General features: G+C 44.3%; 1 protein-coding gene across 2 annotated transcripts in view; it reads left to right on the plus strand.

Moving 5' to 3' along the window:
• The window catches only part of MYO1D (myosin ID), a 162,161-nt gene that overhangs the window by 99,683 nt on the left and 36,470 nt on the right, over positions 1–26,008 (plus strand). Inside the window, exon 21 of one of the 2 annotated variants that reach the window (XM_050911627.1) lies at positions 2,591–2,749. In XM_050911627.1, the coding sequence (XP_050767584.1) occupies positions 2,591–2,749 (159 nt within the window). The remainder of the gene's footprint in view (positions 1–2,590; positions 2,750–26,008) is intronic. The other variant, XM_050911626.1, reaches the window with a different exon arrangement.

Here is a 26,008-nt window from a genome sequence, read left to right on the forward strand (position 1 = left end):
GATAGCCCTGCCGATATGTAAAGGTGAACCCAGCTGAAATTTGTCTGCCTGTTAGCTGTGCTGCTCGCTGTCAGCATTTCGAAAGCGCCCTATCAACACGGCAACATCCTTAGGGATGGTGTTTCCATGGAAATCTCATTGAAGACAGTCAGCTGATGTCTGTTACGACTGTAAACTTGTTTTCGGCTGAAGAAATCACACTACAGTTCCCCATCTGCTTTAACTATGTTTACATGTAAATGCTTTAAGTATAGCCCGTAATGCGCGCCTGCTCGGGTCCCAGGCTCTGCATTCTGTTATTTTGTGTCCTGTGTGAGGAATCTGTAATTTTGTGCAAATGATGACAAAGCAATAACTTTCCTTTCAACCCTGACCATTTTGCTGGATTGAGATGCTACTGTGGGGGATTTTCTGTGTGCAATTGTTCTGGCAGTTGCATCAGAAGTACCAATATACAATTATCTTTTTGTTCTTACCTGGAGAGAACATAAACAGATAATGACAGAAAGGAATTAAAAGGCGACTGAGTAGCAGAAAGGATCTTGCAACTACCTTTCCCAGTACAGTGGTGAATACAATAAAGGAGGTACTCTGGATGCTGAGAATTTTTTCCTGATCTTCAAGCAGAGCTAATATTAGCATTTGTAAATACGGAGATAAGCACCTTCTCTGAAATTACTTCTTTTGTGTTATATTTATTTGTTCAGATAGTCTTATGGGGACAGGTGAAATAGGAAAATTTTGAAGGGCTCTTGGACTTCTGACACGGTTCTGTTGAATAATTAATGTTTAAATAGGCTTTTCAAATCCAGAGATTTCAACTTGTTCATCTTTCACACTCAGTGCACATTTAAAACCTTGATGGCAGTAGTCCCTGTGGTGCTATTGTGCTCACAGGACGTTATTTAAGCATGCAAATTAATTTTAAGGGACACTATAAACGCAGGCAGCTGTTAATGTCTGTGCATGAAGTGTAGCTTGTTTTTAAAGTATTTCATAACCTCAAAATAGCATGAACGGTAGAGAATAAACTCTACCTGTGTTGGGTATATTACGCAACTGGTAGCAGGAGGTCTCTGCTCAGTGTTTAAAACATCAGCAGTTACTGTAGTTCAGACAGACTGTTGTACTGTGATAAGAAGCCAACAAAATATGGGTGATTCTAAACTTGTGTAGCGTTTTATCCAGAAAATAGGGCATACACCGCACTGCTGCATGTCGGTTGTGGCGTGCTTTTCTGGGACAATGCTGCTGTCTGCTATGTGTTAGACATCCAGAGCTGGAACAGGTTTCTTGGAAATAATACGTTGTGACTGCTAAACCAAACATACAGATCCAGACTGTTTCTGAATATGATTCATGCTTCTGAAAGGAGTGAGTAGTCTCCAGCTCAATTTGTGCTAATATCCTTTCCAAGACAGGCAGTGGGGTTGCATAGAAGGCTTTTTTCTTTAAGAAGGGAATAATGAGACTCTCATTTCCACAAAATGGTGTATCAGTGCCTCTCACTTTTCGGAGAATGTGGCTTCTCTCTGCAAATCTCTGGATGGCTCAAAGGAGTCGTGTAGTCCTTTAGTGGACAGGGAAGGTCTGCTGTATTCTCTCTCTGTACTCATCATTCTTTTGCCTCTCTCTCTTATTTTTTTTTATTTTATTTTTTTAGCACCAGTTTGTTAAATGTACTTGCCTGTTGATGTTTCTTTTGCCATCCTTATATTTTGTTTTCCCAGCACAGATTCATTTTTTGCTTTTTCTAATATTCATCTGAATAGCCTGTGCACCCCGCTTGCCACTCCTAAAAATTTCCTGCTTTTGCTTTGTGAGGTGATGAGGACAAAGCTTTTAATGTGCCAAGTAGCAGTTACTTAACAGACAAAAAAAAAACCAAACCCCAAGACCCAAACCAAAATCCCACACCTTTTTATTTTGTCAGAACAGCAAGACCTTAATCCCTGCCTAAATACTGGAATCATCACGGCTTTGCAGGGTTTGCAACTTATATTCTTCATCAAGATGTTTAGGCTTTCAGTAAACTTCATTCTTACGTTATCTGCGTATCGTTGCATTCCCAGCGCCGCGTATGTGAATTTGAAGATGGTTGTTGGCCAGACTCATGATTATTCTTGGCTTCCTTTGAAAAGAAAAAAAAAGCAGGCTTGTGGCTCTGCCACTGAGCGAAGCGGTGTCATCCAGTGTCAGATTTTTGGGAAAGAAAGCTTCGGCTGTTAGAAATCCACCTGGTGCGCTCTTTGGTGGGTGGCCCGTGGTATTGGATGGGCAGAAGGGCACTACAGTAACACGGGACAGTGCTGCTTCTGGCGAGAGTGCTCAGAGTGAACCCAGTCTAGATGGTAAAAGTTCCTCACACCTTTGAGACTGTTGACTTCCAAAAAACCGCTGTTGTTTTACCTTGACTTTTTCAGCTTGTGGAAGGAGTACTGAGGACCTGCACACCGCCACTGCCCTGAGCTCTCTGGTAGAGGTAGAAGTTGAGAGTGAGTGTGGCATCCTGGAGAGGAAAGAACTAGCCTGGAGAGTAGCAAAGATACATATCAACGTATATAACTTTGTTCTTGCTTTCTCTTCACAGTTGATAGGATTGAGTGTCTCCAATGGAAAGGACCAGCTCGTGGTCTTCCACACAAAAGACAACAAGGATCTCATTGTCTGTCTCTTCAGTAAAGAGCCCTCTAACGACAGCAGGATTGGAGAGCTGGTGGGAGTCCTGGCAAGCCACTTCAAGAGGTCAGTGTTGGGGATGGATTTTGTTGAAAACTCAGTCTAGTGTGCCAAATCAGAAACTTCCTCTGAAGTCATTTTGATGCTGGTCTTGAGCTTTATCTGTGTTACTTCACTGGATGACTAGGATATGTTGTGGTTTAACCCCAGCCGTGCAACTAAGTCCCCCACAGCCGCTCGCTCACTCCCCCTCCTGGTGGGATGGGGGAGAGAATCAGAAGTGTAAAAGTGAGAAAACTCGCGATTTGAAGTAAAGACAGTTTAATAGGTAAAGCAAAAGCCGCGCGCACAAGCAGAGCAAAACAAGGAATTCATTCACCGCTTCCCATGGGCAGGCAGGTGTTCAGCCATCCCCAGGACAGCCGGGCTCCATCACGCGTAACGGTGACTTGGGAAGACAAACGCCGTCACTCCCAACGTCCCCCCCTTCCTTCTTCTTCCCCCAGCTTTCTATGCCGAGCATGCTGTCCCATGGTCTGGAATATCCCTTTGGGCAGCTGGGGTCAGCGGTCCCGGCTGTGTCCCCTCCCAGCTCCTTGTGCCCCCCCAGCCTGCTCGCTGGTGGGGTGGGGTGAGAAGAGAAAAGGCCTTGACTCTGTGTAAGCACTATAACGAAAACATCCCTGTATTATCAACACTGTTTCCAGCACAAATCCAAAACATAGCCCCGTACCAGCTACTATGAAGAAAATTAACTCTATCCCAGCCAAAACCAGCACAGGATACCAGAGCAACATTTTTTCCTTGCATTTTGGGGACATACTTTTTAGCTACCACACTTTGCTTGCCCCTTCTACCTTCCCTGTATGTGTTTGTTAGAGCGTAGGTGTTGGGGGACAAATATCACTGAAGGTGCATTTTGAGAGTGTCACGGTGTCTCCTTAATGCTTCTTGCAGTCAAACTCTTAACATGTAAAATTAAGATACAGCTATTCTTTTCTCAAATTGCTCCCCCTGCCCGCAGTATCAGTAGATGATTTATTGCTTGAGCTGTAAAATGTCATCTCTGTTTCCTGAAAATTGTCTCTCTTGTAAATCAATGTGCAAAAGCTGTTTTATTGGTGAACTGAACACTTAAGTGGTTATCTTGCATTGAGCTTCTTGTAACTACAGCTGAACTAGGAATAATCACCTTTATACCACAGAGCAAGTTTGGGACTGTCCAGACAAGCATCACAGCAGTGCCTGCATTGCAGGCAATCACATAAAAGTAACTCTGTAGAGAAACTGTGTGGAGTGAACAGACCTTCAGAGTTGTTACCTTACTCCTCCAGAACGGATTCTCATGAGGACTGATGTTGATCAGCATCACATGCAACGTTGGCTTTTGCCATTCGCAATATCATGCTTCATTTATGACCCATGAAAAGGAGTCTTTATAGGTAAATATTCATACAGAGCTACAAGTAGCAGGACAATGGGAGTGAATTTAGGTTATGCTAGGTCATTTTTTTTTTTAATTAATTCAAGAAGAGCATGCCGGTTTAGCCACTTCTCACCACTACAGTGTAAAGTTCACTGCTGTCTGTACTGCTGGAGGTGGGTGCTAAGTTCGTTTGAAATGAATTCTGAGCATTGGCATAACTTGTTTTGAGAAATTCAGTGCTGAAAAGCAACTGAAAACATTCACTGGTTTTGCATTTACCTAAATATAGTTTAATTTCAAAGGTAGCCACTCTTGAAGGCTGCGGAGATTATGGGTATTGTACAGCAACACGCTTCATTTCGGGAATCCTGTGAAGTAGCTGGAGTTCTTTCATGTCTGGCGTGTTTTGAACACAGGTGACATCTTCTTCAGATAGCTGCTGCTCCTCAGGGCCTTAACAAGGCTCTGATGTTGGGAAGAGCTGTGAAACCGTTGATTACACTCCAGATCCTGTATGTTCAGTGCTCAGACTGCTCTGGTTTGCTGTTCCTTTTGCTCAGACGTTACTACAAAGTACCCAGCCTTTTTGTCACGTATCCAGTATAGCTCAGTGTGAGGCACTTGTTCTTCATTTTAAGAAAGTATGTTGTGTGGCCATCCATCTAAAATATTGTGCTTTTCGTATAAGGGCATAAACTATTGATTTTCAATTTCTTATACTGATTTTAACAATGACATTTTTATCTTAAAAAAGATTAGTTTTTATCTAATCACTGTCTGTAGAAGAATGGCAGTTAAATACACTTATATGCTGTTTAATCGTCACTTAAAATTAGCATTTTTTTAGTGCTTCAAATGACAAATCTCAGCACAGCTGGTTAAATGGGAGAGCTGGTCTAAAAGCCTGTTTTTCTCCAACATCTAATAAAAGTTACTGGTTTAATGGTAATGTACAGGAACAGCTCACATTTAATTTTCCAAATATCCAAGTGTCATGGTTTCCCTCTTCAAAGCAATATCTGTAAATCAAAATAAAAGGAAGTATTCTTGTTTTCAGCCACTTTCCATTTTCTAAGAGTAAAAAAATCCTGTCAGTGAATGGGATTAGCTGACCCCTTGCTTGAGAGGCACTTTGGGAATTCCTATTTAAATGGGATTAGCTGAAAGTCACCGTGTGCCTCATGGCAAGTGTCAGGTTTCTCTGTCCTGCCTGTCAGAAGGTGGTTGCTGTGAAAAGAAAGTGGATCCAGCAGTAAAATCGTGAGCCTGAAAGTTCAATCGCCGGGTGACCCTGTAATGGGACTTCAGAGCTGTGCTCCACCTGGGACGTGGGGAGCAGCTTCCTTGGGTTACGGAGGGGTCTCGCTTAAGGTGCTCTCTGAACATACAAAGCAATTCCCAGCCAGCTCAATACCAGTCCTGAAACCTCTGTGACGGGGTTTTAGCAAGGGTAAGGTTGCACAGCTACCCTTGGTTATGTGTAGCGTAGTAGGTAATGATACTTCAATACTTGTGTGATAAAATCATGTAAAATTCTATGCCGTTCTGTATTAGTGTGTAGGAAAGCTGAGGAGGAGGCTGGTGGTGACATCTATGCTGAGGATGCCTAAGCCTTCTAAATCAGATGCTTTGTTTCAGTTTTTATTGTTTTTTCCAAACTCTTTGAACTGGGAACTTCGATGCTGACACATCTTGCATTGGGAATTTTGGAAATTTTCAGCAAGAAATAGTTTAGACATTTTAGAAAAAGTTTAGAGGTAATGTCTTTAGATGTTGTATTCTGGCAGCTGCTTTTGGAGAAGTTACACTGTTCCTGTTCTTAGGTATAAAGGCTTCAAATTTGGGAACATACTGCCTGAGTTCACATCTTTTCCCTTTGCTCATGAAAATCTACCTGAAACTAGATCTTTTTAAAATTATTCCTAGTAGGAGTTTTCTTACTTTCAGGTTGTGGTCACAAATTAGCATTTATATAGCATAAAACTAACATGATGCTTCTACGAGTGATAAAATTTTGGAGTAGTGACTCTGCTGGTTAAGATAGTGAAGTCGAGTTAACAGGTGTTTGAGTCATACTGCTAATATATCAGCTAGATTATTTTTTTTTTTTAACAATGCAATTATTTAGGTAACTGAATTCCCAACAAAAATTATGGGAAAGCCGGCTGAGATGCTGATGTAATGGCCACGGTAAGTTCACGTCTGCCTGCAGAGCAAGTGTGTAGACGTGTCCGTGAACTTGAGTTCACCTGGGTGTTTCCCTTGCTGTTCTCTGGCTGTGGCTGTCTCCGAGCCCTTGTGCCTGCCAGGGGAGAAGAGCTGTGAGTAAGCAGAGCGCACGAAATAGCTGGAAAAATCCTCTAGCAGCTCGGTGCGTTGGGTAGTCCCTTGTAGGAGCAATTTGGATCATGGGGCTCTCTTACGCTGCTTGGCAGGAGGAAAAGATGCTCTGAAGTGACGAGGGTAGCACGTTGCTCTCGTCATTGGTTTGCCAAAGCGCTTGCTTACAGTGCAAGGGACGCAGCTCTGGGAAGCTGTGGATGTGGCCACAGCGTCCCTTCAAGTGTTGGAGCCCATACTCAGGAGAAAGGGACCTGAGGAGCTCTTGGAGGAGGGAGGGTGGACATGAAAGGGGAGGATCATCAGCCAGGAAAGGACTTACCCTTTCTGTCTTTTACACCCCCATTGCTTCATGGTCCTTAAGCCTCTAGAAGATGTCTCAACTGATCAGTCCAACGTACAGAGGACTCTTTCTGGATGTGCTTCAGAGCTGTACTTCAGAGCAGACCTGATCGTAGCCAGTTTCCAAAGTGCTAATTGCTTTTACTCTCATCCTCTTGTGGCTCTCGCACTGCGTGTGTCACCTCCTGTGTCCGGTCCTCCCTGCAGCGTGGAAGTGTCGTGATCTAAACACCATGGATTGTAAAGGCAGCTCAGATGTCATCACCGAAGGTGACCGAGACCCGTCCTTTGTTCCTAAGCACCGTGCTCCATTCTGCAGCACACTCTAACTTAAAGAATTTCTTTTTTTTGTCTGTGTTAAAACACACATGGTATTTTCTGTCTGACTTACCCAGGCAGTTCAGATCAATGTGTATCAGTGGCCTGCTCTCTTCGGTGCTTTCTATTCTCCTAATCCCTGTATTGTCTGCAACTGCAGTCGCTGGTTTTCTTCCAGAATTGCTGAAGGGAAGGGGGAGTTAAAAGAACAGTAAAAAGCAATCCCTGCAGAACTCCAGCAGAAAATCACTTGCCTAAGGATAATTTTGTATTTTCCATTGCACTTTGAGACCTGTCAGCCAATTTTAATCATTAGTGTGCACTGAATTAATTTTCTTTAGTTCTGGGTTCTTAAACTGGCATGCCTTAGAGCCGGTTGCATTGGCACTGCTACGCTATTGACCAAGCAGTAATTCATAAAAATGGATCTCAAACTAATACGATGGGCTGTGGGCTCCATTAAAGCCTGTTACCCTGTTCTTATTCCACGCAGGGCTCTCTCTGGCTTGGCATGAAGGTGTCTTTAGGATGACTACGTTCCTCGGCTTTCCCTTTTACGTGCCTTAAGCATTGTAATTTTGCTCCATCTGTGCATTTCATTACATTAGCCGAGATGGTAGCAATTTATTTGATAGCGGAAGTGGAGAGGTTTGGTTATTAGACTTAGTGTCATGTGCACGTGTATTGTCTGTGTGTAATACAGGAATGTGAGTGTGTATGTATAGTTTATACATACATATGTAAAAAATTGGGGAAAATATATGTATATACATGTATTTATATATGCATATATGTAAAAATTGGAGAAAATATATGTATATATTTATATGCGCATATATGTAAAATGTGGGAAGTATATGTATATACGTGTATATATACGTATACATAAAAAAATTGGGGGGACAATCTGTGCCATCAGCCTTTCAAAACAAACTGAAATAGAAACACGTTTGGTGTAAGGTGCAGTTTGCCCAGGCTTCCATATGAAGCCAGGTTTGCGTGGGGGAGCGCATCCTTACAAAATGCACCGTTCTTTGCCTGCCGTCAGCAGTGCGGTGGCACAGAGGGGATATATCTGGGATTAAAGCTTTATTATGCTAAATACTATAAACAAACAGATCCGGGTCCAAAGAGTTCATGGTCTAAGCAGACCGGGGAGCCTGGAAGGGGGAGAAGCAGCGCTGCATTGCACTGGGGGAGCAGCGGCTGCTCACCCCTTGCTATGGACGTAGGAGAGACCAAAGCTGAGCTTGGGGCTGAGGCGTGCCCAGCCTAGGGGAGACCGCTTTAGGGCATTCAGAAAAGCCTTTCTTTGGAAAAAAAAAGTGCACTTCTGACTGCTTTCCTAGTATTCAAAGCTTTAGCCATAAATACTAGTTTCACTAGAATTGCTTAAAGCTTTGGATGAGTGCAGTATGCCCCTAATCCCCCTGAATGACATAAATCGAGTGTCAGAATAAAACCTAACCAGAATTGTAGGCAATTTGGGGAGATTAAATATATTTGATACAAATAGAAGAACTCACAAATGTGTTTTCTGGTTTTTTGCTCTTTGCAACAGTTCATGTTGTGGCAAACAAACCTTCCTGCAAACACGTTTAGGTGAAAGATTTTAAAATTTGCCATTATCTAAAGAGTGGTGGTTAAGGTTAAGCTCCAAGAGTGCTGCCTCCTGGCTGATTTTTGTTAATAGTATGAATGCTGAGATGTTTGTCAGATAGATGGAAAGAAACACTCTGTAAATACTCATTTTCAATCCATTGTGCAAGGGTGAGGACAAGCATTTTACGCATTTTTGATGCTGTCCGTAAAAAAAGACAGAGGCGATTCAACATGATTTTATTTTTCTTGTTTAGGGGGAAATCCTCAGCTCAATTATGAGCACGGTCTGGAACACAAATCATTAAGTAGGAGAGCCCAGTTTGGTTAAAATCGATTCAATATTTTTTATTTGAATTTTTTCCACTGATATGAAGAAACGGATCTTCCAGCTCAGGCCCAGCTATCATGCAAGAGGTTAAAAACACTTCAATTGGTCATAGAGACGCTCTTTCATATCAAAACTGTGCTGATTTTAATCAGTTTAAAATTCTTTCTTTCTTTTAAAGCTGTTTACCTTTCTCTTGCAGCAACCTTGATTAACTGCTGAGACTAATAGATTTACATGCGAGTTAAAACAGAAACGTCTTCTCTGTAGTCAGTGACAATCTGGAGGAGACAATGGGGATTCATATCCTTGGTTTTTTGGGACAAAGAAAGAAAGAGGAGCCCAAACTGGTATTTGAAAACGCAAGCGTGGTGGTGTGCTGCTCACAAAGCGACCTTCCTCCAAGGAAATAACCATCTCGTAAGGCAGAAAGCCTCCACACAAAGGAAGGGTGTTACAACCACTGGTATCAAATTAATCTGTCACTTAAGCTTTGTGAACGCTATGAAAATTATCCATTAAGTGACAACGGGTGTCAGCAGCGCCGGCAGCCGGGCCGGTGATGAGTACTCTTTAACTGGAAGTTTCCATCGATGCTGGTGATTTCTTGTAGGCTAGAAGAGATCAAAAGGAGTTGAGCGCCGCTTCGGAAAAGCGGGCTGGAAACAAACTGCTTCTAAATTGCTATTTAATACGATTTGTCCTTTGTCACCACTGCCAACTAACCCGTGTTTAGTTCTGATTCAGCCGTGCCAGTGGCTGACACCATTGTTAGCGGCGGCTGGAGCCTGACAAAGGACCAGACTTTATTCATATCAGACTCTTCCCTAACATTTCTTTCAGTGCTTGAGCTTTGTTTTTATACAGGATTTCTATTCATAATGAATTTTTAGTAAAATTCTGCTGTGTTTTGGGGGGAGCCTTAACCCACAGTTAGCCGTCAGCTTTTAAGTACCGGGTACTCAACCCTGCAGAAGGGTAGTGGCAAAAGGAAAAATAGTTTCCTTATAAAAAAATAAATCAAAAATATATATGTATATATATAAACTGGAAAAATTGGCTTAATTCTCTTACCTTGCTTTGTGACTTAAAAAAATTTTCTAAGACTTAGCTAAGATTTACCTTTGGCGAATTTATGATCTTGATAATCATCTCTGGTAATTCCTGTGTAGGTTTGTCAACCCCACAGTTGTAACTTGCGTTAAGAAATGACAGTTTTCCTTTGAAAAATATGTTGCATACATTAAAGATTTGTTGCTTTCCGTGACTGCAGGGCATGAAGAGGCGGAATTATAGCACCCCAATGAAGCGCACTCTCTTTTTTAATTCTTTTGTATTTTGGAAAAGGTTTCTTCAGCTGTTGATGCTACCGAGCTTTTCTAAACATTTGTCCTGCTGGAAGGGAACTCGTTAAGGAACTCAGAAGAGGATCGTTTCCTTTCCTAAAACTCATCTTCCCGATGCTGCTGCTGCAGCAGAGTTCGTTCACTGTCTCTGAAATGGGTCCTGAACTCCCTGGCCAGGGAAGCCTTCCCCATCTCACATTCCAGTGAAAAAGTAGCTTTTTGTTACGCTTCTCAATATGTTTCTGGCATGGAGAAAACCCCTTTGTCTCCCGCAGTCCTGGATTTGTTATATTGAGAGTAAAATGAGCTCGAGAGAGGGGCTTGGGCTTTCAAGAGGCTGAGTTTAATTTTTGCAGCAAAATTCTGAATCCTTTATTTGAATACTTGCCCGCTGCATCTAAAAGTCAATTCTTTTGTCTGATAATCTGCATAGTAGCAATTTATTATATTTTATGGCCTTCCTTTGAGTACGAAGAGGTTTATTGGTCAATTTTTCCTTCCCTAGCCTGCCCGTGTCCTACTCCCATTGCCAGCACGAATTCTGTCTAAAATCCACTGGAAAGAGGACTCTGCTGTGGCTGAGACACGTTCAAGTTACTTGCAAATGTTCAGGGTCCTCCTGGGATGGAGATCTTGGTAGAAATGAGAAGTTATTGGAGCTTGATGTGCTTTGAAGGAGATTGACTTTTCTAATGGTTTAGTTATTTGGCATTTTCTGAAATTGTTTTGTATTCGGGAAGTCTTATTCAGGGCTCTTAAAAAATCATTGATTACTTTGACAATTTAGAACCAGGTTTCCGTAATAACTATAATTCCTGCGAAAACAGCTCTCCAGCCCACAACACCAGTGTGATGTATTACGAACAAATGATGTTTTGTCTTATTAGCCTTTTGCAGAGTGTTGTTTGAGTTGCCCAGTCCGTTCCCTATCTCCAGCTAGTGGATCTACTGGGCTAAAACAGGTGAATCCTTTCTGTTCTTCAACGGTCTATAGCAGCAGTTTGAAACTGGAAGGATTATTTGTGGTCTGGGGGAAAAAATAGCATTTAGACTGTCAGAAGCAGTGATATGTGTTTTGCAGTGTCCTAGAATAGAAAATTGAAATCCATCCTCCCCCTCCTCCTCCTCCTCCTCCTCCTCTCTGGGTGTTATAGAAGCCATCATACTTCTAAGTATGAACATTTTAATATTTTAGAGCACTTAACATTTTCTGTGCCCTTTTATGAGGCTCTGTCCGGCTCCCTCCTGTCCTCGAGAAATTTATGATCAGAATCTAAAAACAATTAAAGAAATCACACCTGAGTAGTCATTGTGGTGCAGCGATACGAAGTTTCTGCATTCTGCAGCTACCGCGCCAGCCTTCCCGATCGAGCTTCCCTTTTGATACTGCGTACTGTGGATTTGCTCCAGAGAAGGTATTATTGTGGGAATAGGTGAATGGGAGTGTTTCACCTTACAGAAATGTCTCTTATGGGCTCTCTGCTACATTCAGTGTATTCATCATCACACCTTTCTAACCATATTATTATTTTCAGTCTTGAACTACAGCTCTTGGCATTCATTCAAGACTGTGAAAGTTTGACACGAACCATCACCTTGCCCGCTGTTAAAAACTGACGTAAGCAGAAAGCGCCTTCTAAAGAGCCTTCGGTGGTACAAACCCTAGTACAAAAATCCCAAGCCGCATCTTGAAACGGAGCGCGGCGCTGCAGGAGCAGTCTGACGTGGCAGAGTTACGCTGCCAGCTGTACGTATGTGGTTGCACAAGTAAAGGTTGTAAATACTGATGATCTTGCTGTTGGTTTAATTCTCAACCAAAGCATTGGCTGCCTGCTGTTCCAAGAGCCTTTCCTCTCCAGTAAACAGATGGCCCCACGTTGGCTGGCCTTACCAGGGCTTAGTTTCACCAGCAAGTCAGTATTATCAAGCTGTCAAAGGACCCATCTGCCCCGAGCAGCTGTCCTGGCATCCGCCGGTCTGTGTGCTGGGAACCTCCCTGCTTCGCAAATCTCAGGCATATAAAACTTCTATATTTTTGTTTTATTTGGGGAGGGGGTTGTAATTCATGCCATCTGCCTCATGTGCTTCAGCGAGGGGATGTTACGTTGGAAAACAAGCTACTAGAGAGGAGTAATCTTACACGCTCCCCTTGTAGCCTGTGGTCTGCCATAACTATACCAGCATGTTTTACTTAACTTTTTTTTAAAAAATGCAGGTTTGGACTCAAAAGGAATGCAGCTGTATTTTTGGTGTCAAAACACAACTTCAGACTTGTGCAAATTCTGGTGTGCTTGGTGCCTGCTCTCCCACTGACTGTCAGATCTTGGCCAAAACGTGTGACCCGTTTCCTTCCCTGTGATGTGGGATGCTGCTGCCGACGGTGCTGGTCGAGGTTGTCAGCACCCAGGAGCTATTGGTTACAAACCTTCAGAGATTAAAAATGGCTCATAGGCGATGCTTAAATATTAGCGTAAGTCGATGCATTCCCCATTGGTTTATAGTGAGTCACTCACGGGGTGGTTTTCCTACCTTGAGTCTCATTATTTCTGATTAAAGGTGCTTAGTGGCTGCCTGTTCATCAGCTCTGTGGAGCAGATCCAGATCCAAGCTTCTGCACAGCTTTGCCTTTTAACTACACTCGTTTAATTTTGCAGAGAGCTGCTAAATATCAAACAAGATGTGTTTGTAAAGATAAGGGCAACAGTTATTTTTAAGGCTTTAATATTTTTAAAGAAATAAAATTCTAATAAAATAAATAGGCTCACTAGATTTCTCTTATGTTTGAAACAATGGGGGGAAAATAAGCATTCTCTTGAAGTCTTTGGGTATTTGATAAGCCTCATCAGAAATATTTCTGCTGCTTTTGACATTCTTACGTAAAACAAAGTATCGTAAAAGTACACATTAACAAAACTTTCCTTCTGGTGTTCTACTTTATAGCATCTTCAGCAGAGCCAAAAATTTGTCTTTTAAGCTTGCTTTCCTTCCATTTATCTCTTGCCCAGTTCATTTCATCTTCTGAACTCAATATTTGAATTGTTCTCAAAAAGGCACTTGATGTTTCTGTGACTGCTCTCTCAAGAGTAATTAGCGACTTCGGCGCATAACTAAAATTGTGTGCTTAGAGGGTAGGTTTTGTTTTGTTTTTTCTGGAAAGCGTGGAGCATCTCTCTGATAAAATCTGGATGTGATAAAGACCCCTAGCTTGGTGCTTGACATTTTTGGAAATGTCTAAGGAACTTACTTTTTAAATAGAGACTAAGTATTTGGTTAAAATATTGGGTCCCAACAATTCCTCCTGAAGCCAAGGTCAAATAAATTAGTATCTAAATGTGGCTGTACTAACCTGACTTCGCAAAAAAACCCAAAACCAAAACAAAAACAAAAAACCAAACTCTTTTATTTCTTGACAGACTTTATAGCTTTTATTTTGTCTTTTTACGGTGGATCCAGAACTTAATGTCTGAGCTGAAGTTTTAAAGCTCGTGCTAAAAAGCAGGCTGGAAAAAGAAAAGCCAGTCTGCAGAATCAAGTTAATGGTATAAAGCTGAAGTGTATCTACTTACTATATTGAGCCTGGTGTATTGCTCTCCTTATAACTTCTCCTTTGCCAGCTTGTAATTCTGCTGCTGTGTTTCTTACCTGAATATCTGAGTGAAATAAGTGCTCGCATGTTTTGTCCATGGCTCTCCTCTTTCCCCTTTAGCGTGCCAAATTCCTAAATAAAGCTGTGTTGGTTTTTTTATGTAATACGAAAAAGATTTGCATAAGTGTAGTTACGATAATTTTTGTGGTTAGTTTTAATGTGTTGGCTTCATTTCAGTCCTTCAGATCCCTAAATCAGTTTTGATTTGCTATTGCTTAAACATTGCTTTTTTTCCCCTTTTTCAAAACAGACGCATTGAGAATGATCCGAGGCAAATTTCCCTGTAAATCTGCTTTGTTCATAAAGTCGGGCTGAAACCCTTTGCTCCTGCCTGTAGCTCGGTAGTTACATGTAATAATTTATTATCCAAATAGGATGTTTTAATGCTAAATTAAGTGAGGGGGAAAAAAAAGAGGAGAGTGCTGGTGTGGATTCCCCAATTCCCATTTCTTACCCAGCACTTGTGCTGGAGCCTCCAACATACGTAACCCTGCTGAGGTGTCCAGCCTCGTGCATGGAAAGATGGATGGCCGGTCCTGTGCCGCTCCTCTATGACCTGTCCCCTCTCACGCTTATCCGCAGCGTGGCTCCAAGGGCTCTTGTGTCCTGCGACCCGCTCTGCCAGAGGTAACTCATGTCGGGGATGGTTTGTGACCTGCTGTCGGTGTGGGTTGAAACTGCCGTGCTAGGACAGGCGATTTCCAGGTATCTCCAGCATCAACTGTGTCCGGGGACAAGTGGCATCCATCAGGAGATCAGATCATGCCCCAGATGGCTTCTCCCTCAGTCATACAGAGTTTCGGTAATACAGCGCTGCTAAGGGCAGGCTCTGAGCACAGCCCCTTCCAATTTTATCTCTTAGAAAATAGAATTTCTTCCTTTTTGAGATGCTGGTTTTGGCACCCTGCAGAGTGGTGTGAGATTTAGGACTGCTTCAAGGGTTTCTCCTTCAGCAGCAGACGTTACCACGGCTTTCTACTGCCCTCCATCAACTTCCAGTAGAGTCATGCGTGTGCTGTGTATAAATGCGTACGGTTCGATTTGCCTCTTCAGAGTATGCGGCATCCCAAGGAGTTTGTGTGTCCAGGATAAATCTCCGTTCAGTGGAGCCAGCTGGAGTTCAGACTTCTCTCCCCACCAGATGTGATGGCTGGATCATGCCTTTGTGTATCACAGGCTCCGAAGGATAACACTGACGGGAACTGTGTTGTTCCCGATTTCTGTGCCGTGCTGCGCTATCAGCTGTGCTATTGCTTCGAGATGCTTTAAAAAAAAAATTCCATGTTAGAAAATGTCACCTTAAAGAATCTGGCCTCAAAAAGTGCTGCTGGTACCAGGCTAATGGGGCAGGTCATATTTAGAGCTCTAAAGCCTGGAAATGATCGAAGTGACATGCTGGTTTGCCTTAAAACCCATGTTTTTTGAGGCAGAACATCAAGTGCTCGGTGATGTGTGTGTGGGGAGAGACGGCAGACGACTCACAGCACAACTGCTGCTTTTCTTTGGAGGGACTAAATGAGCTCAAACCTGAATGGTGGTATTTGAACTGTTGCAAGGAGGATCTGCCATAACAATCCTTTTATTTAATGCTTCAGTCAGTGGCTCCAGCACTTATCTTGCCACCCAGCTTGAGCCTAATCATGCTGTAGCCGGGTCTCCAGCAGCTCTGACGCAGCTCCGCGGTGTCCTTAGGGCACGCTAGAGCAACCTGTCTTTTCTTGGGAGTTCACGTGGGAGTGCCTGCAATTATAGATGCCTTCAGCATCTCTGCGGTGTTCAGGCAACAGCTATTACTGAGAGAAAAACAATGAACCATTTTCTTCAAGCGACGCTCGCTGGTTTGATAAATAGTTGGCAAAAGGCGCTTCATGTGATGGGTTGCCATGTAGGCAAGGGGAGAAGTTGAACAGATGATGAGGGGGTAGCTTATGGTCTTTCATTACAGCTTGTTTCCTTCAAGGATTTCATTTAGCTGCAGCGCTGAGAGGTAAATGCAATCCAGATAATACAAAACTGGATTAGGAAAAACCCAAATAGCACCTGCTGCTTGCACCTTCAGATCACATCCGACATTGCGCTCTGCCTCGAAGGTATATGAACTTGTCTGTTTTCATTGGCCTTTTTTTTTTTTTTCCCCACTAATGGGGAAAGTTGCAGTAGAAGGAGCTCCAAGTACACGCCGGCCATGGTGAACAGCCAGGTGTTGCTCCAGGAACAGAAAACTCCTGAAATGCTGAAACTTTCTAGGAGCATCATTTTCTGAAATGTCCATCTCTGCTTATATCCCTGAGGACCTCGAGAAAACCAGCACTCGGCCTGCTCTCAGACTACTCAGCAACCAAGGTTTAGAAACAACGTGCTAGTTTGTTTTTTAAAAGCCAGAATTTAATAGGATATAAACTTGGGTTTGAAATAGCATTGCAATAGCATTACAGTAGCATTATTCCTGTGCATCTGACAACAAACCCAAGCTAGTCCCTTCTTCCTGCTCATGCAACCACAATCCAGTTTTTGTTGAATATTTGGGAATATCTTTTTCCCCTTTATTTTCCCCTTTCTCCCCTCTTGAAGCTTTCTCTCCAGACGAACCATGTCGGTGCCATTCAACCTGCACAGGCTGGCAGAGCGCGGTATTCGTATGCCGGAGGGGAAGGAGCCACGCAAACGTGGGACCTGAGCAGCTTGCGTTGGTGGTCTTGCTTTGAAGCCAGTGGGATCCTGTGCCAAACACGGCAGCATCTTGGATCCAGTGTGTGCTGCACTTGGACCTCAGTGCGAGAGCACCGCAGACCGCTCTGCGGTGAAGAGTCAGAAACTGGCAGGTGATGTGGCTTTGCTGGTTGGGTGGTTGTCCTTCTTCTGGGGTTCGAGTGGCCGCTGCAGTTTGGGCCTCTATCCACACGGTGAAGCTCTTCTTCTGGCCTCGGCGTGTCCCTCCGTTCGCCCTTGGCTTCTCAGCACGGTGGCAGAGTGGCATCCGAGAGGAGGCAGCTACTGCCATGGGCATCCTCCCTCTCCTTTTCCCATCTCTCCTCTGTCCTGTCTTTATGCAAACACACAGTGCTCCCCAGAGCTCGTGGAACACAGGGGCAGTTCAGTTTTCTTCCCAATTCTCTCATTTTTTTCTTTTCTTTCCCCCCCCCTACCCACCCACACTACAGAAGCAGCTCCCTGGGCAGGGAGGGGACTGGGGCAGGGAGGGGTACTTTGAGGTTGATTTCCTCAGCACAAGAAACCTGCGAGGTGGGAAAAGAAATCAGAAAGGAAAGAGGATAACGCTCTGATTCCATTAAACCCCCCTGGCATGAAATCACAACCTGCATTTCCCCATATTCCTTAGCAGCAGCTACCTCTAAATACCCAGCTCCATACTCGGAGAGCAGGTCGCAGCTCTGCCTGGCGAGTGGTGGCGGTGATGTGCGTGCAGCTCTGTGAGCGAGCTCGTCTCAGAAGGCTTGCCCATGGCAGAGGTACAAGGTGCACGAAAGGTAACACACATTTACCTCTGGATGTGCTGCCCACCTTGCTGCTGTTGCATGAATTCTTCTCTTCTCCGGCATTTTCTCGCAAATAAGGACTCCGGTGGCTGACAGCAAACAAAACCAACAACAAAAAAAAAAAGATCCATCATGATCATATTTACTGGTGACCTACTTAAAATCCTCTTTCCTCATCCTCATTTAGTGTGTGTGCTAAAATGCTGGCTGGCTTGCAGTCTCCAAGGAATTGCTAGCAGAATGATAATGAATGCAAAATACGGCCCCTCATTTGTTTAACGGTAGTTTCTGAAAAGACATGTTTTATTTTTTTATTGCATCATTTAGACTTCCCCCCCACTTGTGATGCATTATTCCCATTTTTGGTCTCCCTGCTCAGAAGCCTTTGTGTTCTGATTGCAGGCAGTGCTGTTGTTTGAAGAGATGCCATTAAATCACAGGATGCCTTAATCTTTTGATTTTTTTTTTTTTTTTTTTTTTTTTTTTTTGAGGAAAATTAGGCTTCTAGCTCTATCCTGGAGAGTCTGAGCAGTGTTGTCAAAGGCCTGTGTTGAGCATCATTTTTTTTCGGGTGAAAATGATCCAACAGAGGTGATTATTTAACAAATGCTTTATACCTACTCTGGTATATTTTTGTAGGGTTATTGTAAATGGGTTTGCAGTCCAGGGTAGAAAGTCATCGGCATTGTACATATTGTATGTGTCAAGTTTTCTTCTTCCTAGTTTTTCTCTTTACAAATTCAGTTAGAGGAAGGCTTGGATGTTCCTACTTGCTCACCCATGCACCGGACCAGTGTTGTTAGAAAGAACGTAGTTATACTGGCACACGCACGTGTCTATGTGGATACTGTGATTAACCTGCCTATTTTGGATGCTCGTGATTGAGTGTGTACGTGGTATGGATAAATTGACCCTACCTTTACAAAGAATATCAGCAGGATGGTGTAGACATCCACTGAAACCCGTGTATAAGGCATCACACCTGAAGTGTTCATTTCTAGCGACTCAAGAATCCTTCTGGTTTTATAACTTCAGTCGCATAAAGCACGCCATGTTTTCATACCAGTCTAAATTCCCTTATCTGTAATTGAAACAGAATTTCGAAGCAGATGTGTAAAAGCACAACATGAAAGAAATTACCACTGGGTGGCTCCTGCCTTTCTTGGCGCCTAACAGCTTCGCCTTATTGGAGCTAAACCCTATTGCCTTTCGGCGTATATAACAAATTCAACTTCTTGCAGTCCAGCTAATTCTTGTTTTCTCACCAGACACTTTTGCGTTAGGGGTTATTTTCATGTGCTGTCTGGCGTATTTGAGATGCTAAAGGAGCATTTACTGTCTTCTCCCAGACAGTTCTGGGTTTCTGCTGTGTGCTGCGTTTGTAGGGTAGGACGTTGCTTCTGTGTTGTCCCTACAGGAGGTGACAGTAATAATGGAGATGGGGGGGAGAAGAGGTAATTAGCTCCACTATACTGGTAAAACCACTCAGTATCTATGGAAATTAATTCAGTTTCTGGCTCCAGGGCACTAGCTTAAAATTAGACTGTAAGTAATGTTTTGTTCTCTTTTAAGTAGTGAGGAGGAGCTGGTCAGGACGGAGCATAAACATGAAAACAGTTTCATGCTGTTGGAGTTGCAGACTGCTGATTCAGGAGGAGGAACTTCATCTCCTGGTGCGACTCCTTAATCAGCCGCTGCCCATGGCTGTTGTGCCCTGTCCTTTGGGTGGAATAACTTATGTGTGATGGCTGCTCTTTATAAAGTGAGTTAGAAGCCTTTGGAGTGGGTGTCACTGCCTCGTTAGGGAAAATCGGGGTGCATGTGCCTGTTGTCAGGCACGAAGAGCATGGCATGATAGTCCTCATCCCTATTCCCTGTGGCGCTCACAAACCGCCAGGAAATAAATAGGGATTGACTGGAAGAGCTGCCAGAAACGTTCTTGCCACAAAACGTGGCTCGCTGGAAGGAGGAAAAAATCAAGATTGCAAGGAGGAATATTGCCTGCCTGGGTCTGCGTCCACAGGAGTTAATCTGGGCAGATTAAACAGAGTATTTAAAAGCATATAGAGCAAGCAGCTGGCAAAGCAGGCGGAAGGAAACTGCTTCAATGTTGTTGACCAGAGAGTCTTTGTTACAACCAGTGGGGTTTTAATGTATACCATCTTCATACATACCAACTGACCTTATGGCTGCATAGACTCTAATGGCTGATTTCACCTTAAAATGCACATAAAGCATGTTCCTCGTTAAGAACCATTGATCAGCAGTAGTGTCTTATCTCCTTATCTTCTTTAATTTCATTTAATCTTCCAGAGCCCATGGTATAAATTAATATCCCTAGTCCACAGGGTGCCTTGCATAAAGCATTTTTACATATAAATGGCACAATATATCCTGTAACAGAGATGTGATTCATAGGCTATTACATGTTAAATCTTAGGTGGAAGCCAGCTAACTAATTTATACAAAGTAATTAGATTCTGAATTAAACGCGCAAAAGATTTTTTTTTTTTTTCCCCCCCTTCTTGCTTTTCTTTATGCGAACTCAGAAGATGAGCTGATACTGGAGAAGGGGAAAGTGTTCTTCCTTCTCCATCACCCCGTCCTGGTATCTGCTAGGCAGTCCCGTGGGGCAGGCTAAGGGAAGATTTATAGAGACGGCTCCATCCTTACGCTGTGCCCTGCTGGGACTGCTCACCGAACGAGCTCCCTTCCAGAAATTACTGGTTTGCAGTTGGGCCTTGGGAGCACTGTTCCTTCGTGCAGAAACATGTTATATTTGTGTTTGCATAGATCGCTTTGACAGTATAAGATGTGTTATTGGTGTACAGGTAGAGAGCAGCCAACAGCAATAAAATAAAGCCCCCGTCCATACTCTTCTACCCCCTCAGTCCATCCCAGCCCCGATCCTCTGGAGCACAAGTTCATTCCTTTGCTCATCTGGGTGAGGAGGTGCCGATCGGAGGAGAGTTACAACAGCAGAGCTGTGGATCCCACGGGACCTGAGCTGAACACCACCTCAGCACCTTGGGGACGGATACCCCCACCGAGCTGTCGGTGACTGTGCTCCCTTGCCACTGAGCTGCAGCAGCTCGTGCCTAGATGGGTTTCAGCTGTCACCTCCGCCCTGCACACGTGCTGGAAGCTGAGCCCAGGCTGAAGATGGTTTCAAACCAGGCTACGTCCCCCAGTTTGCAGATCAGAGTCCGCCTGCCCCTTAGGGGTTGCAGAGAGGCTGCTGGCTGGAAAGGCTGAGCTGCTCCCCGCGCTGGTCCTTTCACCACCAGTAAGCATGGGCTAGCGAGGGGACAGCAATGTTTTACACTGGGATCTTTAGCATTCAGGGTCGGTAATGCAGATACCTAACCCCCAGTGCTATCTCGTCCTAACTGCAATTTCAAAAACTCCGGACCAGTCTCCCCAGCCAGCCTGGCTATTTTTAGCTTGGTTTCCCAGGGAAACGTGGTTTTATGTGGCTGCCGTATCCTCAGATTTGACAGTGAGGGAGAGAGGTAGCAAAGATCATTCTCTCGAAGTTTTATGAAAATCGCTCATTTTGATTAAAGAGACGAGCTCTAAAATCTCTGTGCAGCCAAAGGCAGCCGTCCTCCGTCCCGGTGGGGAGTTGCTGCCTTGCTGCTTCGTCAACCCACCAAGAAAAAGAAGTATGACAGCATGGAAATGCAAAGCCTGGTGTGAGGGAAGGGTGCTGAGGGACAAGGCAGTGGAGTAGGGAGTGCGAGGCATGTTTTGTTTGGGTTTTTTATTTATTTTTTAGGAAAGCAGGCTGTAGTCATTTCTCTACTCATAGAGCATCTTGCTTGATGGTTTTAATGGAAGCATAAAAGATGCTTTTGGGGTCCCCTCCAGCCATGTGCAGGACATGGCAGCATCTGCTGAATGGATCCTTTTTTTTTTTAGTGTAGAAAAGAGGAAAGGAAAGATATTTTGGGGCCTGAACCCAGGGATCCTGGGCTGCTGCATACTTTTCAGCTACATGTGAGATGACACGCAGGGACTGGGGGGGCTTGGTGGTCGCATCCAAATCCAAGCAGCAACAATTCCTCCCAGGACCCTTGGAAGAGGGTAAAATGGGTAAAACACTTAATCATAAATTTGTCACCTCAGCAGCCAGCACATGTCCCGTTGTGCCTTGCTGAGCGTGTCAGTTGGAGGGTGATGCGAGAGGGGATCTTCTGTTTTCCAGAGTTAGCCAGCATAAGGTGCATCCCCACGTGCTGTCGTGTCTCGACTCAAGCGTGAAGTGGGGGTTTGCAGTAGACTGAACTAGTAGATGGGAGTGGAATTAGTTTGCCTAAGCAGAGGTGTTCAGTGCCATTTTTAAATCCCTTGTGGTATGTCAGGAATCTGCATAGGGCTGGTAGGTGGGTCACAGGACCTACAGGAGACTCGTGCCTTTCTGCAGTGGCAGCTGGAGGCAAGGGGATGTACCCCAGGCTCTCTAAAAAGGCACTAGAAGCCTGTGTTTAGGACTTTTGTTCCACCGTCCATCTTCAAATCTAAGCAGAAGATGTCTCCACCAGTTTTAACTGATACTGCTTTGGGGCAAGTGGGATAGGGATGCCATTTCCCAAAGCGTTCATCAGCTGCTTATGTTTGCTTAAGTTGTACACTTGCAGTTTGGAGGCATATGTGTTTGCCCAGCTGCTGGTCTGGGTTGAGTTTGGCTCAGACTGGAATTAATTTGCTTTATAATAAGGAATTACATGAAGACTTTTGAATGTTAATAGTCCTCTTGTGCCTCTCCTACAGTTCCGCTGGTACTGTATCTTGCAAATTGGCCAGGAGAAACCATGAATGACAAGACAAAGGAACAGGACGCATGAGGATGAGCTCAGAACAGGGCAGAAAAAAACAACTTGCAGGGAGTATGCTTTAAAGAAAGCTTAAGCTAGTTCAGTCCTGATACGTCAGTGTGACTAAAGTGGGACTTAAGTGCCCAGTTTAACTCCACACTGTACTCATGTACGCATTTGCAAACGGTAGATGTTGGGGATATGTCACGTCATGCTTGACAGTGAATAACAAGGATCTCCCACTGGTGTGAAGATACCTACTGCAGCTGGAGGTTGAGTAGCTGAGTAATTGCACGATGAATGATTAGCGCTGGCGACTCCACTCTGTGCTGGGGGCTTCAACTTGATTTTTCTTGTGTGCACATTAAGCTGTAAAGGAGTGCTGCTGGTGGCGGCAGCTTGGCAGGAAAATCTGCCTCTCCGGACTGCCAGCAGCGCCTGTGTGCTGGGGCCTGCAGGACTCGCAGGGGAAGCGAGGCAGGGCGAGGTGGAGATTGAAGGGCACGAGGCGTCGGGAGCCTCAGTGTGTGCGTACGGGGAGTTGCAGGACTCGTTTAAATGCTAGTTTAGGGAGCCATGGGACACGCAAGAGGAAAAGGGAGAGGTGTGTGTTTCCTGTGGCTGTGCCCAGTCTGAGATGGAGCCAGGAGCTGCTGCCATCGCTGCCTATGAGCGGTGTTGGTGGGGTGCAAGATGTGAGAAGCCTTGATGCAGATAATGAGGTGAACAAGGCAGGGTCATCACTGTTATTCCTGTCTAGGCTGTTGCCACGTATTTACCTTAAATAAAATGGAAGCGCTTTTGTATTTATGAAATCTGAGATACCTGGTATGATTAATGACTTTGAGGTTACACCCAAAGCTCTCTTACCACCTCTTCTAGCTGTGACTGCCAGGCCTGAGCTGCTTTTCATCCTTCCACCTGGGCCATGAGCATGTTGCAACCACCAAGCAAATCTCCTTCTCTTAATGACCTTGCTGCTCTTCGCTCAACCCTCTGCAGATGTGCAATACTGTACCATGCTGATGTGTGCTAGACGGAGGACAGGGGATGGAGCCAATAAGTGGTTGGAGACGCGTGGCTTTAAAGATGTTAAAATGCCGGGTATTCTTGTAAGCCTCCAATATTTCATCTTCAGAGCCAGGTAGCTGTAAACGTGGGTGCGTGTGCTCCCAGCAGTTAATGGGTGCACCTGTAAGTTAGGGAGTTTTGCTGGTGAGCTCACGTTTGAACCATTTATTAGAGGCTTGATTAGAGGCGTGGTTTTTTGATTAGAGGTGTGTTTTGTTCATATTTATGTTGAGAAAATTAGCAAAATTAATGAATGTTATCTGAACACAGAGGAGGTTAGTGCTGATAGCTCGGTGTTTATAAACTCCCCGGGGACTCTGGATTCGTCATGTAGGCTAGGCTGTTCATGCAAGTCGCGTGTCAGTTATGATCGCACATCTTCTATAGCTAATAGCAATGTATTCGCTTTGTTGAATGCTGGTAGTTATAGCTAAATATAGAGAGTGAAATGGCAGGATGGCCAACACTGACCTAGTTTTTGGGTTTGGTGTGGTTGGTTTTTTTTAAAGACTTAGTAAAAGAGATAAAAGCTGTCTGCCTGTCAACTTAGCTTCTAAGGGATGCTCTATTTGCAGGAGATTGTTCCCTGATAAGCCAGCTTCCTTTGGGTTTGGTTAAAGAATTCAACCAAATTTAGCTCAATGCAAACTTGACTGCAGATTGGAAGGAAATTTGTAAGAAGCTCAGTGATCCTCTGTCCATGCGGAGTTCACCCAGTGTTTTAGTTCCTATATCTGTAAATCATCTTAAAGCCTTTGTCCTAAGGTTGAACCTAAAGTATTGTGTATGTTGCACAGTTGGTGCCAGGGTCTCACCGCTTGCATTTAGCCTAGCCCAGGTGCAAGACTTTCTGCTGTAAAACCCAAGATCATTTACTGCGCTTGCACAGTTTGTGCACTTTAATCTGTCATAGCCCGTGTTTTGCTTTGTTGTTGCTGCTGGGGAGGTTTACTGGGCTGCTCTGGGACAGCCCCCCAAATGGGGATGCAGAGAACCCCAGTAGACACCCGAGTGAGCCAAGTCGTGGAGCACCTGAGCTGGGGTACTCGGCCATCAGGGTCTGCTCGTGCAGGGAGCATTGGATGCTTGGAAATCAATTAACTTCTAACTTTAAAGCTTATTAACCCAGAAGAAAAACATCTTCAGTCTTGGGTCAGAGATGGTTTATGAATAATAAGGAGAGAAGGGATTAAGATGTAAGCCTGAAAAAGGCACGTTACAGGTTAACGTTGCGTTCGTTTTTTACTTACGGAGGCTGCGCTTTTTAACAGAGGCGTCCGTCGCTCCCAGTAGGCACTCCAGCAGCACTGGAACAGATAAAACCAGGTTGCCTAAGGATTGCGTCCTTTTCTTCTAAATACCACCACTGTTGGCATAACAGCTGATTCTTCCTCTCTCTGCTCATCCTCCCACGGCAACCTCCCAGGCAAGAGACGGCGCATTACGTGGCCGGTGCAGAGAAATACATGTGCTTGCTTGACAGCAGCCAGCAAAAAGGACATGGAAGGGCTGAGTTTGACTTACCTTTCCGTCACTGAGGTATTTATTTGGATATCTCTGGCTGTTAATTTTTCGCTTAGTTTATTTATTAGTCTTCTCTCTCTCTGTCAGATTTGGGGGCGGAGTGGGGACGGACAGATGGACAGGCAGCGCAATTGTACCAGCAAAGGTAACCAGGCTGAAATGTGCCTTCTTTTTCAAAAGACAAAATTGTATTTCCTCTTTCACTCCCAAATATCAACCATCAGCCGAGGGAAATTTGGGAAGGAAAAGGTTAAGTATACAACAGCTTTGTGGTTTTTTTACCAAGACCTTATTTTTAACCATAAACTTTCAGGGGGAAAGTTCTTAACTTTCCTCTGCACGTATAAGAGGTCAGCTCCCCTCCCAAGCAGTCCTCGGTGCGAATCTCTGCTGCAAAGTCCTGCTTCCAGTTTGAGCTTTCGCCAGCCTCGTTGTGCCTGCCCGCGTGTGCTCTGCGATCCGGTGTACCCCTCGCCCTTTTGGGGCAACCTCGTGGTGAATTGCCGCGGGTCAAACTGAATTCCTGCCTATTTGTTAGGCCTTGGGTTGCTGCAGAATTTTCTCTGTCCTTTGAATATATCGTCACTCACAGCGTGCTTATCTCCATTTCTCAGAGCAGTGGACTTGGGGATGTGGGCATCCAGGCTGGGATTTCAAATGACTTAGCAGGTATAAATGTCAGGGGAGATGGAGGGTTGAAGCTTGGAGGAGTGGAGAGGACGTGCTGTGAAGGGGACAGCATCCACCTCTCCGAATGCTTTGTGCCCTTTATCTATGAGGACAACTGTCTTGAACATCACATTTCACTCCCCCATGCCAAAAAGCTGTGCCAGTACAGCTGTGTCTATATAAAAAGTATTTTTTTCAGCACCGCGTCAGTCCCTTTGTGTGTCTTCCCACCTCTTGCTGGCAGCTATTCCTGGGAAGGTTTGTATTTAGTCTAAGCCTTACTGAACTGAATGCCTCCACAGGGTTTGCACTGGGTTAGCTAAATAGGTTTAATTAAAGTGGAGTTCCTGTGTGTCTAGACAGGTTGTGAATGCAGGTGGGTTTCATTGTGTAGCCAGTTAGTGAA

Source organism: Gymnogyps californianus, chromosome 28 (assembly GCF_018139145.2).
Source record: "Gymnogyps californianus isolate 813 chromosome 28, ASM1813914v2, whole genome shotgun sequence".
NCBI classification, from domain to species: Eukaryota; Metazoa; Chordata; class Aves; order Accipitriformes; family Cathartidae; genus Gymnogyps; species Gymnogyps californianus.